The sequence below is a fragment of the Paroedura picta genome, chromosome 2, assembly GCF_049243985.1.
Source record: "Paroedura picta isolate Pp20150507F chromosome 2, Ppicta_v3.0, whole genome shotgun sequence".
NCBI classification, from domain to species: Eukaryota; Metazoa; Chordata; class Lepidosauria; order Squamata; family Gekkonidae; genus Paroedura; species Paroedura picta.
The window spans coordinates 65829193-65848374 of NC_135370.1; the positions used below are offsets into that span (position 1 = coordinate 65829193).

At 44.7% G+C, this 19182-nt stretch overlaps 2 protein-coding genes across 2 annotated transcripts in view; one reads left to right on the forward strand and one right to left on the reverse strand.

The window, feature by feature from the left end:
- On the reverse strand, positions 1-6415 carry TSN (translin). The gene is made up of 6 exons (XM_077320541.1): positions 6244-6415; positions 4147-4240; positions 3642-3738; positions 2957-3072; positions 2290-2369; positions 1-1181 (listed from the first exon to the last, which is right to left on the reverse strand). The coding sequence occupies exons 1-6, from the start codon at positions 6307-6309 to the stop codon at positions 945-947; spliced, it is 690 nt and encodes a 229-aa protein (XP_077176656.1). The 5' UTR covers positions 6310-6415; the 3' UTR covers positions 1-944.
- Positions 6416-6507: 92 nt separating this feature from the next.
- CLASP1 (cytoplasmic linker associated protein 1) overlaps positions 6508-19182 on the forward strand; it is a 260988-nt gene continuing 248313 nt past the window's right edge. The window contains exon 1 of the mRNA XM_077320493.1: positions 6508-6645. The gene's annotated coding sequence lies outside the window, so the exon portion shown is untranslated. The remainder of the gene's footprint in view (positions 6646-19182) is intronic.

A 19182-nucleotide genomic window follows, 5' to 3' on the forward strand; every position in this document is an offset into this window, starting at 1 on the left:
TGAAGAACAGGGTTCTTTTTATTTACCCACATTAACAGTGGAAGCATTTTCTTCCCAGTGAACATTAAAAAAATAACCAGAACAAGGCAAAAGTTTTACAAAGAAAGTTACTTACAGCTACTAATTTGTAAAGTATGATGATTTTCTTATTCTTTGGATATAACCTTTATCAAAGGAAAACTTGGGAGGGGGAACTTAACAAAGCATACAACATGAAAAATAACACTGTACACTGAAGAAAAAACGTCACATGTAAATGTGATTTGAAAGATGGGCATTAAGCATTAACACAGAAGAAATTTACACATAGAAGTGGCCGGCCGGTTTGGTTTGTATCCGTAATTCAGACACTATACTACTAAGGCTATGATCCTCTGTACACGAATTGAAAGAATTTGCATCCAAGTAAGTGTGATTAAGGACCAAGAGGAGGGCAATAATTTACCTCTTACTAATCAAAAACTTTCTTCACAGCTACCTAAGGTCTTACAAAGAGATGAGATACAAAAAGATGGAAATATGAAACAAGTTACCTGGAATCCAAAGGAGCACAAGTACCCCTAAAAAATACCCCCAACTTTAGCATTTGGCTACTGACCTCCACAAGCATTGCACACCATAGAGGGGGGGGGGAATTAAACTGTGGCCCAAGGACAAACAACTCTCACACCTTGTGCAGAGCTAATAAACAGTTATGGTTGCAGTTCACAAAACAGTTTGCATATAACATGGTAACTCGCTTCCAATGCAGCCCCTGGGACAGTGTTTACTGAAAAGTCAGGTGCTTTCATGTGGACATACTAAACATTCAACAGAAAATAACAACAACATGGTTTTGCAGCTTGTGGTTCCTCTAGGCTACTGTTGGGAGAGCTCAATTAAAGCTCCTCTTTCATTGGCAGCAAAACTGAGGCAATCAGAGATTCAGTTCATCGTGCCCTGATTCATTTCTCTCCACCGGCACCATCTGTTGCCTCCTTGCTGAGCCCTCTGATTGACAGGTCATAAACGACCTCCTCAATCTTCTTGACATCATACTTGAGGCCATCGTACCGCTTCCTCAGGGAGTCATTCTTCAAGTTCAGGAGGCGGAAGCCGGAATCCAGCTCATTGATGAAAGCAGAGATGCGGAGGGGGCGAGAGTAGTCTCCAGCGGTGACACTGTTCACGGCTAGCCTAGACTATGGGAACACAGAACCGAGCAAGCTAAGCAGAGAAGCAAATTAGAACTGGAGGGACCTAATCAGAGTCCAGATTAATGCTCTCCTCTGAGTTCAGAGTGTTTTGTCCCTTTCAGAGTACGACTCGAGTGCTTTCTGCATAAGGAAGAGCTGGGTTTTTATACTCTGCTTTTTACAACCTGAAGGAGATCAAAGCAGCTTACAAACACCTTTCCCTTCCTCTTCCCACAACTGACACCCTGTGAGGTAGGTGGAGCTACAGTGAGTAAATACAATTTTACAGTGAGTAAATACAATTTATTTTACATCTTTTATATACCAGAAGGAAAACCATAACGGCTTCTGGATCAATTCTGTTTTAGGCTTCATCAGTGGTTGAAACCTCCAATCCTCCAAAAACAGTTTGTAGTATCAAAGGTGTCAAAATCCTATCGCCTTTCCTTATAGTACTATTGTTAATATATTAGTATCAATCGGCCATAGGCTTTCTAGGGTACTGTGGGGAATGCTAGTCAACGACCACTCTCCAGGAAGCCTGCGTTGGGTGGCTTATAAGTAAGCATAATAAAAACACAGAACAGATAAGTAAAAAATTAACAAACTATTAGAACAACATTAAAAAAAACTGCTGGAACATAAGCACAGGTCAAAGTATGCAAAATCTTCTAAATAGTGTCATTAAACAGGCCACAAACACTGTAAGAGCAATGTAAGAGATCAATTCCTAATTAAAAAGCTGAGCAAGAAGTAAGGTGCCTAGAAGAGAATACACAGGGTGAAAAACAAGCCTCATGGGGAACAGCATTCCAGACAAAAATACCGCCACTGACAAAGCCCTGTTCCTTTCTTACCTGGTCAAGTGGGGGTGAGGAGAGCAGAATTTGTGAAGAGGGTCAAGTATTTTCATGACTACAGCAAGCCTATCTGTGTTCCTGGTGGTTAACGTCAACTAGTAGCTTCATCAGTAACGAATAAAGCCCCATAACCTCTAGCTTTGCATAATGATAACACGTGAAAAAATATGTGCCATTAGTCTGTTGTCATTTTCATTCCAGCTATATTGGTGACAATACCTATGTTCTAAAACCTTTCAGTATTCTCCACTTACCAGCTCACTAGCAAGAGTCAGCACTCCAGAGAGGTAATCCTCAATGTCCAGATGAAAACCTTTCTCTCTTTCAGATTCAACTGCAAAGGAAAAGAATCAATCTGTATTTATGTTTGATATCAATCCCAATGGCACACCTGGGGAACAGTTTTCTCAGCAGAAAAATGTCAAAGATGCAAGATCCCCTATGCTACTTCAGACAAGGCCTTCTCCTTTTCACTAATTTGAGCAATGAATCAAAGGAGATATAGCAAGAGTGGCAGGCTTCCAGTTCAATCCTCAATGCCTCCGGTTTAGAGTTTCAAGCTGTGAGGGTAAAAAGACTTCTGTCTGAAACCCAGTCCTGCTGTCATTTAAACCAGACAGTGTAGCTCATCTGGTAATTCTGTCTGACTGATGAGACAAACTGCATGCAAAACTGTCATTATTAATCTGTGCTCTTATTATGGACAATCCACATTTTTGTAAACTTATTATAACTTTTGCCAATTGATAGCTCGAATGCATTGCACATATCAATACGAAGTTTACTGTTTTTCAAGACAGCAAGTCAAAATGCAAGGCAGGAGTCTTTCTGCATTTTAATTTTAAGCCATGACAAAAAAATGTTGCTAATTCTTTAAAGAAAATACATTTTTCCCACTTTAGTGGAAAACTGCTTACTTACTTCCAAGTATTTCTGTAACAGCTTTCCGGGTGACTAATGTCTCTGTCTCCAAGTAGACAACAAATGCTGCCAAGAATACCAAGCGCTGAAGCACAAACCTCCAATGTTCATGAAATCTGTACAGAAAATTCAGAAGTTTAACCTTGTTGTGACAACCTTTCATGCTTACGGCTTCTATATAGCAGGATAAGGCAGGCAAACTTAACACATAGGAAAATTACACCTGATTTTATACCAAGCACATTAATCATTATCACAAGGAGCTTGGCAGATTTGGGAGGGTAATCCTCCATTTTATCTTAACAACGCCATTGCAAACTACATTACATTGAGAAGCAGTGACTAGCTCAAGGTCACCCAATGACATTTAGGGACAAGTGGGCATTTGAGCCCTGGTCTGCTCAAAGGAGTCCAAGCTCATGAACCACTATGCCACTCTAGTTTACCTGAACAACAAAATGCTTCTACTTTCCCAGCTCCCTTAACTGAATTATGATGACATGAAAATGTTCAGTATATGCACATTAACCTCCTGGATCTCAGGCTTATGCCCCTCCCCCCTGGCTTCCATTTTAGAATATTATTAGAAACTGGGGGGTGAGGGTTAGATAGTATTCTATCTAGCTCTACTGCACTCTATTAATTGTTGAGTCTCCCAAATGGAGAGAGGGTTTTATTTACTCACCTGTAATACTGATCTGCAGGAAATTTCATTTTCAGAGACGCCAGCTGTGTTTTTACTGTAACAAAGTGTTCACGAGCCTTTTGACACTTCTTTGGTACTGAAATCAGAAAACAAATAAACAGCAGTGATAGCCTTCCCACTCAAGAGGAAAAAGTGCTGAGGTTAGTGTTATATAATTCAGACATTAAAACCAGCAAAAATTATTCGGCAATGTCAAATGTAATACAGCTCATAGTTTCGTAGCCAAGAGCCCACTTGGCATTACAATTCTGAATACTCAACTGATCAGTTTTTACCATTTGAGTATCCAGCCATGGAAAATGTCACTAGCCTGGTTCACTTTGTTACATCTTCGGTTTGGAATGAACAGCCTACATTCTTAAATAATATGAAGTGTATATTCCTCAAGGGAATTAATCCTCACATTTTATCATCAATCTCATAAGAATAAGCATGCTTATAACACTCTCAGGAATATACCGAAGGCAAACAGATCTTGACTTACTGTCTTGGAATCCAGAACCTTGGTGGACCCCCTGTAATACTGTCAGAATTTCTCGAGCTGTCTGCTCCAGAGTTTGAACAACTTTTCTGATCTCCTGTAAATAGGAACAAAAACAGTAAGTAAGACAAAACAACCTAAACACACTGACATCACTTGCACCTGCAACCAACTAGGCTGCATTAAAGTAAGAAATGAGAAATCAGTCTACTTTGGATCACTGCCCTGTTTGGCTCCTTGACTCCTCTTGACTGTCTCCTGCAGTGGCCATTTAGTCTGGTCACTGTGCAGTCATATGAATTATCTTAAGAATGGGTACTTTTGCTGACTCACCATTTTCCCTTTCTGCCCGGCTCCCTCTGCCCTTTTGTATTGTGTGTATTACACTATAAGCCATTTTTTTAAATAGAAAACCACAAGCCACTATGAATGCAGTGTCAGAAAGGCTGTCTATACATCTATATACAGAATGCAACTGTACAAGATCTATAACACAATACTACCATGTTTGGGATTCTACAGAATTATTTCTCTGGAAGCAATCACAACAATTCCAGTACAAGTTGCCACTGTTTTGGCATAGAGGGCCAACACGGCAATAACAACTGCAAGGAGGTCATGCTTTAGACTTGAATTCAAGGGCCAATCCACACACTCCCATGTTTCAAGTGTACACCTAATGCTATCTAGATTTACACTGCAGAGGGGCCGTGGCCCAATGCCTGAGCCTCTGTCTGATGTGTGGAAAGTCCCCAGTTCAATCCCAGGCATCTCCCATTTCAAAAAGATTGTATAATAGATGATGTGAAAGACTTCTACTTGAGACTCTGGAAAGGTGCTGCCAGTCTGAGTAGACAATGACCCTGATGTTCTGATGGTCTAATTTGGTATAAGGCAGCTTTATGAACATATGACCCAACCCTGAAAGAACTGGATTCAACTTCGTATCTGTGAGAACAAGGGAATAATACAGAGATCAATTAAAAAAACCCTATCACATTTCAATTCAACCTCCTGTTTTTCAGGAAAAGGCAAAGATAACAAAAAACAAAGGTGGGTTGGGTTTCCTCTTCCTTTAAAAATACAGGCACCCAGAGTGACAGAGCACCCTTTCTCAACTTTTTGACCACTGAGAAACAATTGAAACATTTTTCAGGCTTTGAGAAACACTAGAAGAGGCACAATTGCACAGAATACAGTTGGGAAGTAAAGCTACATGCCCATCTGGGGTCTCTCCCAGGCTCAGAAATGGCCATTTTGGGAGGGGGCAGACATGACCATATTTGATCATATATATGGTCATATCAACCATTAAATGTATAATAAATTTTAAAAATACTTTAAAAATTAATTAACTTCCACCTGGTTGGGAGACCCTTCCAGGGCTGTTAAGAAACCCCAGAGTATCATGAAACCCTGGTTGAGAAAACCTGCCTTAGAGACCCAGGCTGCAACTGCATGTCATTGGATCCTACAGCATAGTAACATTATAGCAGAGATTCACAACTAGATTTTTCTGCATGGAAAACATAATACAGTTGTGAATGATTACTACTGCAAAATGACCGTTCAAGAGCCAGCTTGGTGTAGTGGTTAAGGGGTGCCAACTTCTAATCTGTCCAGCCGGGTTTGATTCTCTGCTCCTCCACTGCAGCCAGCCAGGTGACCTTGGGCTCCCCACAGCCCTGAAAAAGCTGTTCTGACCAAGTAGTAATATCAGGGCTTTCTCAGCCTCACCTACCTCATGGGGTGCCGTTGTGGGGAGAGGAAAGGGAAGGCAACTGTAAGCCGCTTTGAGACTCCTTCGAGTAGAGAAAAGTGGCATATAAGAACCAACTCACCTGGATGCAGCTGTCACTCCCACCATCGCAGGCTACCGTGAGTTCTAATCGGTCTGAAGGTTCTAGTGGCCTCCCTGTTTAACCAACATCGCTGCTCACCTGGAATTATCGACCTTTAACCGACCATTGCTTAAAAGGCCAGATTTCCAAAGGAAGCGCTTCCCTGGCGCCACCCCGTTGCCTGGCGAGGTCCGAAGGCCCCCGCGGGAGAAGCGGGGCTGAGCTCAAGGGACCCACCGTGGACCCCTCCTCATCTCACCTCGCGGATATCCTGGTCGGCGGTCAGCACCCCCTGCAAAACGATGAACATCTCGCTGACAGACATGGTCGCCCCACCGCCGGAGGAACAGAGAGCGCCTTCCACGCTTCCGCTGTGGCGCCGCGCCTCTCCTTTGCCGCCCGGAAAAGGAAGCCATAGAGACGGTGGCAGCCCTGACAAGCTCTTCCGGTTCGTTCTCCCTTCCCAGGCGAGAGAGATGGAGATGGGAGAGCCTAGAGCGGCGCTGCGCGTGGGCTCCCCTAGAGACGGAGCGCGGGCGGCCCCGGAGGCTCCTCTGCGGCGGGGTGTTGCAGCAAAAGGAAGCCGGCCGGGGGGGAGGCCAGCCCGGCGCCTTGGAGGCCCGTTTCTTCAGCGGGTGTTCATTTTGGAGGAGGGCTGCGCGTAAGAAGCCGACAAACGGCCGGGACGAGGGGGAGTCATGAATTTCTGGAAGGGCAGAGTGGACCGTAATGGCGGAAGATAAGAACCCACGCAGGAAACGCAGGGAGGCTGTTCACTGGTTAGAGTAAATTAGTTAGGACCTATAATAGACGGGGAGGCACAGGTTTTGTCAGGGGGTAAAAAATAGTAACAACCTTACAGGCGGATTCGGGTGGGTGGCCGTGTTGGTCTGAAGCAGCAGAACGAAATGTGAGGCCAGGGGCACCTTTAAGACCCAAAATGTTTTATTCAAGGCATGCACACTCCCTCAGACAATGGAACAGGGGTCCTAAGGGTACAGATAAGAGGAGAGAATAAATTAGTAAACAGCCGTCACAGCGAACGTGCAGCTTTTTAATAGTTGGATAGTTCCTTGCTTAGGCGGAGAAGGGTGGGCCTAGCAACAAATCTCCTAATTCTGTCCACGACTGGGAAAGTATCTGCCATTAATCACCAACTTTAACATATTTATTTCCCCTATGTTTTTGTGAACAACTGAACCCAAGGGACAGATTTTGTTAATGTAGCAAGGAACTATGTAAACATTATCATGCTGAATATTGGTTTGATGTTTGCTTCTTTTGTATTATTAATTTGCTCTCTCCTTATGATTTTTGTTCCCTTGTCTGAGGAAGTGTGTATGCACACAAAAGCCCACACCTTGAATAAAACTGTTGGCATTAAAGGTGCCTTTGGACTCACATTTTCTTCAACCCTAAAGGTGGTTTCCTATTGTTCCCTGAAGTTTAGTGGCTGGGCATCTCTGATCCTTTTTCTGTCTCTTATTAGGAGAAAGGTTTCTATGGTAACAAAAGGCAATGCATTTTTTAGTGTTTTCTCCTCAAGGCCTCTATTGGAGTACATTTTGATACTTAGAAAGGGATAAGATTCTTGTGCTTTGAAAAGTGCCTGTGGCCAACTCCCACAAAGCAAACTGCACTTGAAGGCAAGAGAGCAGACCAGGTCTGGTGTGCTTTTCCCCTCTCCCCCTTGCCATTTGGTAGCCCCAAATCCAGGTGAGCATGAGTTTGAGTGTTGTCCCCTCAAATAGCCTCCACTAATAGTTCAAAGAGCAAAATACAGTAGTTAGATCACTTATTGTGTCTTAATTTAGTTTTCTTAACCCAATGGTTAAGAGTCATTGAGTGTCATTGTCAGCGCAGAATGTCTTTTTCTATCTGGAATTCAGTAATTTAAACAAATGAGAATAGCAACAAGAATTTGGTATTATGGGACTATTTTCTGGACTGGGGAAAAATGTAGATGTAAGGAACTGAAAAACTGAGCTTTGTCCATAAAAGCAGATATTGAAATAAATATTTGTTTCATTTTGCTGTGACATATGGCTAACTCTTTTTTACATCATCTGGAGACCCAATTCCTCATGCAATCAAGCTCTGGAAGGTACTTTGAGAGATTTTGTCCGATGGCTGTCTAAAAATTAATTCCTTTAAAAGCAATTAAAAAGTGGGGATACAAAAAAGGAAAAGAAACAAAGGGATTAGACCACATAACTGCATTTGTCAAAGGCAATCATGTAGTACAAAATGTATAGGACAGAATCTTTTCATCCCCAATAGTATAAGAAACACTGGAGTAAGTTTATCCCCTCCTTTAACCATGTGTACTTCCTCAGGAAAGAAGTCACATCCTCTCAGTATCAACATATTACTGGATTGCAATTTACGATAGTTTTGGGTGTTCTACACATTTCATGTGTTAAATGTGCATAGTCCCTAGCAGGACTGCCTAGTAAGAAAGGTATGTTATTTCAAGAAAATCTGTAGCAAGATTTTTCAACAGAGGTTATCTGAAGCCCTGGGGTTTCTGAATAGCTCCAAAAGGGTTTCACCTATCGGGTGGAAGCTAATCAATTTACATGTAAAAAAAATTATCAGGTGATATAGCTATATATAGTAATTTTCACTTGCCCTCCCTGTGGCCAACGATGGACCTGGAGGGGATGCAAAGGGGAAGCCCTTTATCATAAACATCTTTGCTAGCTGAGGTTCACCATACATGGCAGCAGCTGGAGTCCAGAGAGGTAACTAATCATTTTAATTTAATTGCATTGGGTATGGCACTGGGCAATGGAACACCTGATGCCTGCTCCAACCCTGTTCCCACCCAGTGGACTAGACTGCTGGGCCATTTTGGGCAGTGGGAGGGGGGGTGGAGCATGGCACTTACCTGGCCTATGAGATCTTTGTGCAATGGAGGTAACAGGAGACTGCTCGGATGAAAGAATGGGCAGAGCCACTCCGATTGTAGCTTTAGCATGATGGAACAACTTTATTTGCAGCAGTCAAACAGAATCCAGTGATCTCCATATATACTTCTCACTGGGTAGCCTGAGGACTTAGTCACAAACAAAGCCTCATGTGTGCAATGCCCATTCCCCCATCAGACTATCTAGCAGCTTTTAGCCTGGAATGGTTGATGCCAAGCTGATGAACTTTGGGTCCAGCATCATGTGGGGCAGTATTGGCCAGAGGTGGCCACTCCCGCATAGGCGATTGACTTTCTTTGGCTTGAGTCTCATGGTGCAAATGGCCTTGCACCTGAGCCTCCACCCCCCTGCTTCCATAGGTGAAGGGGTTAGTTCCATTTGTCTTCCCAGTCCCTTTCCATGGTAGCTCAGTGAGAGGGAACTCACAAAATGCAGCTGCTTCCTGCTTTTACCCTGGAGCCTGGGCTCACAGCATTGGCAGCGGGAGCAGGCTGGAATGGATTTGTTCCCATCCAGGCAGCGCAAGGGGATCTGCCCAGCCCTGCACTGCTGGCTCTCTAAGTTGCCCATGTGGGTTTTCCTCCACATCCTCTTCTCTTGCCTATGGGGCCTCACTGTGAGGACTCACCAACTTGGAGCTTACCAGCTGCTGTCCTCAAAGTTTGTATCTCTGGTATCTGACATCACTTTTGACAAGACAAATGAGTCTGACACCTATAATTTAGCTAAAATGCCAGTTTAAAAGTTTCCCATAAACATGCACATTGGCTTGATGTTCTTAAGAGATGCCGCTTTATAAATGCTAAATACAAGCATCATCCTACTTGGACTCAAACTTTGTTCCACTTACCCCTTGTGAAAGAAATTCTGTTTGATGTCTCCTACTATCACCAAGCATCTCACATTAGTCACAGTGATGCTAATCTGGATTTATTTGCTTTGTCTGATATCAACAGCTACATGGTACTTGCTGATCTTTTAATTCATCATGCAAAGCCAAAGTGCCAAACACCTGAACACGACAGTGGGAAAGACTGGCTTGTTTGCTTCGTAACTATTAGGCAATAAATATGTTTGATGTATGGAAGATTGTCATGTCTTTAACATTAGTGCAGCTTAGCAATTATTTTGATATGGAAAAGCAAACTCTCTCTCAAGCCAAGCACACTCATGGCTCCCTCATCACATCCCTGAATGGAGATCTGGCAGTGCAGCCCACCCTAACCTGCCAGAGGCCAGTCCACCATTGGGGTAACAGCCATTAGTCACATTGGCATCTGAAGCTGGCCCCTTGCAGAGGGAGCTGCGAAGACTGCCAAGGCCAACAACAGACAAGTGTGGATATCCAGGTGTCTAGCAGCCAGCACCACTCCGAGTAGCCAGTCACCCTTCCCTGGAACTGCTCACATCCATGGACCCTCCGTGGGTTGCCTCTGGCAGAGGCACTGCCGGCAGGGGGTGGGGGCAGACCACTTGCCCAGAGGGACTCTGCAAGGTCTGCCGGTAGTTTCTTGATGCCCCCTTGTCTCTCCAGGTGCATCCCATGCCAACAAGCCCCTCCAGGTGGCTGGCACCCAAAGTCACAGTTGCTGCAAGGCTCTTCATCCATTGTAGGCACCTGGCCATGGCATGCCACCATTCCTAACAGCTCACCAGGTGCCCTCATTCAATCACAGCTCAGGTGGAGGACAGGGTGGGTAAAATGGGCTGTGCAGGCAGCAGTCCCTAAGCCTGAGAACCAGTCAAGGGACTTTCATTCTCCTTCCCCTGCGTGAGCAGCTTCTGGTCTTGGCTGGGCATCAGAAGGAGTCTCTTGACACTGAGTACAGATGGCTCTCTCAGTTAAAGTCACAAGGAACCAGTATAGACAGCCATGGACATAAATCTTTAAAGCAAATGGGTGAACGTGAAGAAGCTATAATCATCGGGTTCCTAAAAAGCAGAAGATCAAAACGCAATAACGGCTGCTCCGATAACAAACTTACACCCGTTACAGACTAAATTTTCATAAATCCTTCCTCAACAACAATTAACTAGAATAAAACTAAGTAAACAAGCCATAATGTGCCTGTTTTTTTTTACGAAGTAATGAAATGGCAATCATGTACAATGAGGTTATAACTCATCAGTCAGACTTCCAAGACTTCAGTCAGCTGAATGAACACTCCCAACACTCTGAGCCTTTCAGGAACATGCTTGGAGAAACCCTTTTGATGTTCAGGAAACCAGTGCATTATCCTCTGATTATATTGCTAAAGCATTCTTATAAGGAGAAAATTGCATAGTACAGAGTTAAAGGGACACTTAAAGGAACAGAGTCATAAGTATATTATACAGGGATATTAGCTCCCACATGCAGCTGCTGACATGCCTCCTGGACAGCTCCTGGCTCACCCTACTGTCTTCCTGGATCCAGCTGGCACTGAGATTGAGGGCAACCATGGGTTCCCTGATGTGCTGTCCTCACCTCTGTATCTCATGGAGTGTCCTAGAATCATAGAATAATAGAGTTGGAAGGGACCTCATGGGTCATCTAGTCCAACCCCCTGCACTATGCAGGACACTTGACCATCCTCACTTGACCATCATGGGACATGCCCCACCTGCAAGGGAAATCACAGTTTTGTGAAAGCACTGCACCCAGCCTTGTGGCAAGGACGAGCCACCCACATTCACCGTCCATGAGGTATGCAGAGTTTGGATAGACAATGCTCTGGAGAGCCTGGCCCACCTACACACTCTTCCCCTGGTGACTTTTCAGTAAGTGCCCAACATGTAAAACTGCCTGGTTTGCTGGCTCCATGCATGCCTGGGGAAGCGCTCCCCACCAGCCAGCTACCAGGATTGCCAGAAGCTGCTACACCATCCTGCCCCCTCCCAACATGATACTGGTCTGGGCCAAGGAGGCAAGAGTCAGTGGTTACTGCTTACTTGTGGGTTCATTGCTGCCCTTTGGGATCCCAGCAGCCAGACTCCAGATCCTGTGGGCTCTAAAAGTGGGGAAAGAGTGTGGACTTTGCTGTCACAGGGGGTCTCTTCTCCCCAGTTGCTCATCTGGGGGTGGCAGATACCCTGTGCCTGTGTTGGCTGGCTCCGAGCTAGGGACTCGCTCACTCCCAGCCTACAAGGCATGGAGCTGCTTGGCAGCACCCCGTGCTATACACCCTTCCTGTGTTGTTGTGGCATGCAGTAGTGGTGGCATTTGTGGGGAGGGTTGGGGATCATATATGGGTGATTCAGTGATTGGGTGTACCTCTGGTCAGGATCCCGAGCTGCTTGAGGTCTAGACGGTTGTGGCCGTAAGTGTCTACTGAGGGGGTGCCACTGGTGTCATGGGCTGCACCTCCATTTTTGATGGCACAACTTTGTTCCTGCTCCGGGGGAGATGGAGTTCCCCAGCTGGAAATGCTCAGGAAGCTGACTCTTACTCACAACCCCTGGCGCAGCCACATTTTCACCAGTGCAGTGCTACTCATTGTTAGCAATGGAATAGTCCTCCTTACCTTTGAGGATCTCCCACTTATGTAAGTGTTGGGGTCAGTTGGTTCCCTGTTCTCATTCAGCCCCCATCACACTCCCCCCCCATTTGCTCTCTCAAATTCATGAGGCTTCCCCAGATCTGTCTGTTTTTCTGCTGTGTTGTATTTTGATGTGGTTTATTTATTTACTAATTTATTTCCATTTTTAGTCCACCAGTCCCAGTAAATGCTGGCTCATGGCAGCTATGAAATGTACAAACATTTAACCTCCAAAGTTCATAGTTTCATATGAGGAAAAAAGATGAGTTTCACCAGGGGGCAGTACATTACATTAGTGCAAGCAAGGCCTTTCTTCCCCACTCAATTTGTAGTGTGTGTGTGTGTGTTTAGGTTTCTGTGCAGTTTATTCCCATTTGTAATACACAGTATATTATGGACTTTGGTTAAAGATATTTTCTGTTTCCTGAGAGAAGTGCTATATTTTATACTGGGGAAGCACTTAAATAGCATGCTCATCTGCTTAGTAGTTTAATAGCAATGTAGATTGTGGGTGTGTATCACTTCTTTGTAAGAACAGCCCTCCATCCCTCGTTTTGCCATTGTTCATTACTGGTTCAAATGGTTTGTACCATTTTACAAGAAAGTTAAAACTGGCAGGAGATTCAGAGAAACTTTCCAAGTTGATTACCAGAGGGTTTGCCTTGTGTGGTTAAATATCTCAGCCACTGGTATTGCTTGGATATGCCTCCTCATTTAAATTGTTTAGGTAGATGCTGAAATTACCTTTGCACCCAAATCCTGTACGAATTCCATAAATGCATTAGTATTTGGCTTGAATTAGTATTGGCTCAAATGTGCATGATTTCCTTTGCCAAGCAGGCAGTAGATGAAGAGCCAGGATTTTATTCTGGGTAGGAGAGTATTTGGAGGGGGGGCAGTGTTGCCCTCGCAACAACATCATGCTACTTTTTAAATTGGCCTCTCCCCTGTGCCTTTAACAGCAGCGGGCTGATACGCAGAAACTAAGCAGGTGAGACTTTTCAAGGCACAGAGATAAAGAATGCTGCTGCTGTGACATTTTTCCAGGCTCGGCTGCTGTTCGTGTACAAGGAGCAGCATCTGGGCGAAAAGTGGCAACCATATTTGCAGTCTGGAATGCAAAATTGTATGGTCACTGGTTGCAATTTTATAATCTCCAAGATGGGAATAAGGGAGATGTTAGGTGCAGCTGACATGAAGTAGTTTATAGAGGTCAGGAAGTGAGATTCACATAACTCCTCTGGTGATAAGTTTTTCAACTGTCTGCTGGTGATAAATTTCAACTGGGTCTTTGGCAGCTTCTTGGTATTCAGATAGTAGCAAGTGATACTGTGGCTTTCCATGCTATGGTAAGCTTTACGGGCTGGATTTCACTCCTCAGGCTGCTACTAAAGTGCAAGAGAAAGCCAGATATTTCCTGTTGTCAACTCTATGTTGGGAAATTGATGGAGATTATGGGGTGGAGCCTAGGAAGGACAGAGTTTGGTAAGGGAGCTCAGCGGAAATGTGATTCCACAGAATATGCCCCCTCCCCAAGCTGCACTCCATTTCCTCCAGGAAAACATATCTGTTTTCTGGATGATTTTTGACACTGTTGCTGGCACTTTGTGTGGATCCTTAGCAATAGAAATGGCTTAAGTGGCTGGGCTGGGGAGCAATGTGAAAGTCTTGTGTTTGATGCCCACTGCATTGCACTTGGGGCAGCTGCAAAGTTTGGGGATTTCTCAGGCCTTGCCATGGCTATCTCGCCTGCTTTAGTCGCACTGTTATAATAATGCGTTTCATTTAAACCATTAATTCTCCTGGGCACAAATTTATCTTTGTCCAGAGTGGAGTCTGTATTCTTCTGGCATTATAAAAGCAGCAGTAATTAATACAGTACTGCAATTCAAGCCAAACCATGGAGCCCAGAAGGGACTGACTCAGTAGTTGCTTTCTTTAGGCTGCCTGGATTATAAACATACAACTCTCCTTAGCTAGGCCTAGGAGCAGAAAGTTGGAATCTGATACTTAACCAAACATACTTTCCAGAGCAAATGCAGAGACGTGCTGTGTCATGAGTTATGCCTAAGCCCTTCGGAAGGAGATTCCATACTCTGGTTTCTGTGGATCCAACTCAAAGCAACATAAAGCCCTTCAGTAAGAATCTAACCCTAAGGGCCCCTGAGTCCATTGAGTTTAGCATAATTCACATTTTCAGTTAATTGCAAATTATAGTATTTGGGTAAGCTACAAGAGACTGGGAGAGCTTTTCCGGCAATAATAAATGGATTTGTAACTTAGGGTCCTCACAATTTGTTGTTGGCCCACCCAAGTAGGCCACACCCTGGATCTCATTTTTGGCATGGGTTTGAATGTGAATCTGGTCATAGCAAATGCCATGCCATGGTCAGACCACCATGCCCTGAAGGCTTGGCTAAGGCTTCCACTGAGATGAATAGAGCGAGTTTGGAGGAAGACTCATGATGAAGGCTTGAGAACATTTTATAGAACGCTGATGAAGACCTATGAGATGGCAATGAAGTCAGTAAAATGAAACTTTTATTTGACCACCATCGCATCTGTGAACTCACACTCAGCACAATTGGTTAGCATATTTTCATCTGGGGAAAGGGAACAAAAACTCAACTACCATCAACTGGTATGGGCTGGGTTGTCACCAAAATGCAGATGACACGCAGCTTTCCCCAGAAGCATTAGCCAGCTGCCTGGAAGCTGTGACAAGGTGGCTCAAGCAGAGTCATCTGAAGCTCAGTCCTTCAAAGATAGAGGTCTTGTGGTTGGGCAGGAAGGGTCTAAGCGAGGAAGTGTGTCTGCCCAACCTGGACAGTGTTCAGCTATCTGTGGCTCACTCTGCCAGGAAGTTGGGTCCAGGTCACAAGAGTAGCATGGCTGTCCTTCTACCACCTTTGCCAAGTCAAACTACTAGCGTCCTACTTGGTCCTGAAACACCTAGCCCTAGTGATCCATGCGATGGTCACCTCCAGGCTTGACTTGGCAACTCACTCTATGCAGGCCTATCCTTAACTTTGATCCAGAAACTGCAACTGGTCCAGAATGCTGCGGCCAGGGTCCTCACAGCAACACCATGGAGGTCCCACATCCGGCCCACCCTCCAACAACTGCGCTGGCTACCAGTCGAATTCCTGATCAAGCTTAAGGTCTTGGTAATTACCTTCAAGGCCATACATGGTTTGGGCCCATTGTAGCCGAAGGACCACCTCTCTGCCTATGCCCTTCAAATAGTTCTGCATTCCGCTACCTCCAACTGGCTAAGTTATGCCTGGCCTGCATGAGGTCCAGCTTCCTGATGCCTAGAGGATGGGAAGGACTCTTCCCAAGTGTTCCCTGGCTTGGGAAGCAATTGGCTGGCTCGGGTTGCTCAGCTGGGCTGGTGTCAGATGAAAATAATTGAAGATGAAAAGGAAGATAATAATAATAAATAATTAACTTGGCAAGAGAAACATTAAGTATAAACAAGAGTGGCATAGTTGAAGAACAAGAAATTGTTTTTATACCCTGCTTTTCCCTCCCTGAAGAAGTCTCAAAGTGGCTTACAATGTCCTACCCTTCCTGTCCCCACAAGAGATACCTTGTGAGTTAGATGAGGCTGAGAGAGTTCTGAGAGAACTGTGACTGCTCCAAGGTCACCCAGCTGGCTTCCTGTGAAAGAGTTGGGAATCAACCTGGGTTCTCCAGATGAGGCTACCACTCGTAGCCACTATACCAAGTGTCAGTGCCATTTGGGAAACCCAAACTGGAATCCACACTCTGTCTTGGAGTCTCACTGGATCAGTCACACACTCAGCTTAACCCATCTCACTGGTTTGTTGAAAGAATAAAGTAAGTATGCTTGTAATATGGTTTCTGCCTCTGTTTGGAAGAAAAACAGTGTATAAATGTCTAAGGCAGGCATTCTCAACAGGGGTTTCCTGAGATCCTGGAAGGGTGGGAGTTAATTAATTTTTATTTATTACATTATTTTTAAAAAACTATCAGGTGATATATAACCATTCATGGCTATGTTGATTTGCCCCCCTCCCCCCAATAGCTGATGATAGGCCTGGAGGGAGTGGAAAGAACAGGGGCTGTAGTCATAAAAATCCCTGTTGGCCAAGGCTCATTGCACATGGTAGTGACTGGAGTTGAGAGAGATAAATACTCTCATTTTAACTTACTTGCATGGGGGGGTGGGGGATGGAGCATGTTGTCACATCCAGTGGGAGTGCCTGGGTGATGTCACTCATGATGATGTGACACGCATGGCAGAGAGACGTGTCCTGCTGGCATTGCTTCTGGAGTTTCTGGAAGCCCGAAAAACGTTTCAGGAGTTTCTCAACAGTAAAAAGGTTGAGAAAGGCTGGTCTAAAGGCTGGGCTGATATCAGCCTCAGAGGACCATCAGTAAAACACACGTAGTACATTCACAGAAAGCTGACATTAAGATTATGATAAGGATTCCCATGCAAAGGCCCCACAAGACAGAGCTGTTCCGTGAGGCCTACGGTTGAGGCCAGGAAATTAACATTGAGATACACTGTCCACAAGAACACCATTCTGTCAACAGAATTGGGCTCCCTCTACAAGATTTTAAGAAGGTGGCGTAAGAATATAATTTAACATACTTTAATATATTTTACTTGAAATAGTTCATAAACTATATATCAATGTCCAAGATTAATTGTATATGTCTTATTGTTACCCACCCTGAGTCAACTGTTGGGTGGGCTAAAAAAAATAAAGCTATTATTATAATAATTCTTATAGATACATTCCTACTAATTAAAGTGGCCATGCTCATCAGTGTGCTGCAAATGGCAGCTGAGCAGATCAACCATGAACAGAAGTCTGTACCATCCCTCATTACTGCTCCCCTAAGTAATTTCATTAATTAGTTTAAGGGAAGAAAGGATTTTGCAGCCTCCTCCAAACCATATTTACTCAGAAGAGGCCGCTGGTTTCAATGAGGAAGGCTCTCAAGTCAGTAGGTGAAGGACGGTGATCCTAATGTGCTTATTCAGCAAGCTTCATTCATAATCTGAATGTGTTCATCACATTCCAGGAAGTTTGCTATAAGTGTGGGATGAGAAAGACCAACATTCTTCTATGAGGCAGAAAGAGCAAGTGAGGAATTTATACTGGTTTTGCAGGGCTGGCAAAAAGCATACATTAAGAGAAAGATGGGACAAAACAGATCCAGCTGTGGCAGTATAAAAGGAAATGAGAGGCCAAAGCAGAATTAGTGTGTATTTAAGAATATGTAATGCCAAAGATAGTTACATATTATTTTTATGTATAAAACTAGTAGTAAAGCCTGTTGTGTCCTGTAATACAACAGGCACTAGCTCATGGTTTGGTGTGGGTTTAATGCCTCACTTGGAAGCTGGCAACCCTAAGAGGAGGTCTCTCTGTGCACAGCAATCTTGACCCTAGTCAGGTTTATGCACACCTAGGTAGTGTGGAATTCCAGAACATGAACCTACGGCAGCAGTTCTCAACCACTCCAATGTTATGACCCCAACTGCGGCAGCGGCGGGGTTGTCATCAGCGTGCACATGCACGCGGGCCGTGAGCACCTGAACGCGGGCAGCGTGCATGTGCGAGTGTGCACATGCAGGCACGCTTGCGCACAACAGTCAGGCAGTGTGTAGGCGGCCATTGCAATGGCTCTGCTGCCACCTGCTGCCTACTACAGCTGCCGCTGCCACCCCCAGCTGCCAAAGCCACCGTGGCGGCAACCAACCTGGGGACCCCGAAGAAGGGGCCAGGTGACCGCAAATGGGGTCACGACCTCTAGATTGAGAACCACTGACCTCCACCAATCTGGCAACCAATCTGGCATTTGGTTGAGACCAAGCATAACCAACAGTGACTTAAGGGCCCCTGCTCCCCTCCCTCTCAGAACTCCACCAGTATGCTCTGGACCTGTTTGCACTGTTGCATTGTTTACACTGTTTATATTGTTACAGCGATCATTTATTAGTATTACTATTACAGTTATTCATATGTTATAGATTGTTTCATGTATTGTTTATACGTTCCATGTAAACCTCCCTTAGCCTCCAGGGAGGGCAGTATATAAATATAATAAACAAACAAACAAACTCCTCTCTGCAATGTTTTCTTGACCTTAAATAGATCAGGGGGTGTTGTGTAGCTGGTTAAGTGGCTGCAGAGGCATTATGCCCTTTTGAGGCCTCACTTCCAAATCTCAAGGAATATTTCCAGGCCAGGGACAGCCAACCTTCAGGTGGGGCCTGGAGATCTGTCGAAATTGCTGCTCATTTCCAGACAATAAAGATCAGCTCCCCAGGCAAAAATACCTGCTTTGGAAGGATGACTCTGTAGTACTGTACCCCACTGAGGTTTAGGGAGGCCAGATTCCAGGTGGAGTCTGGGCATCCCCTGGAAGTACAGCTCATCTCCAGGCAGTTAGGCTGAAGGGAGAGCTCTTCCCCCTCACATGTGCCTGTTCAAAAGGAATAAATGTGGCCACAAACACGCCTTGCCTAGCACATTCTGTTGCTTGGCTGGTGATGTCTGTCCTTCTGAAACCTAAGGCCTACTGCTGGCAACTGCAGTCTCTGTTGTTCGCAAGGCCAAGTTGTTGCCTAATAAAAGTGGATCACCTAGTTCCCCTAGTAGTTTGTCTACTTTCCTGTAAAACTAACTGCACTTGAAATTCTGGACCACTAATGCCTTTGATTTCGTAGGACCTTCCAGGCAAATACTGCTTTTTATTTACCAGGCC

Excerpts from the sequence above, each read along its gene's own strand:
- TSN (XM_077320541.1), bottom strand. The coding sequence starts at position 6,309 with ATGTCTGTCAGCGAGATGTTCATCGTTTTGCAGGGGGTGCTGACCGCC. Across the intron at positions 3,739-4,146 it reads AGGTTCTGGATTCCAAGACA|TACCAAAGAAGTGTCAAAAG; the intron begins GTAAGTCAAGAT and ends TTCTGATTTCAG. Across the intron at positions 2,370-2,956 it reads TGTTACAGAAATACTTGGAA|TTGAATCTGAAAGAGAGAAA; the intron begins GTAAGTAAGCAG and ends TTTCCTTTGCAG.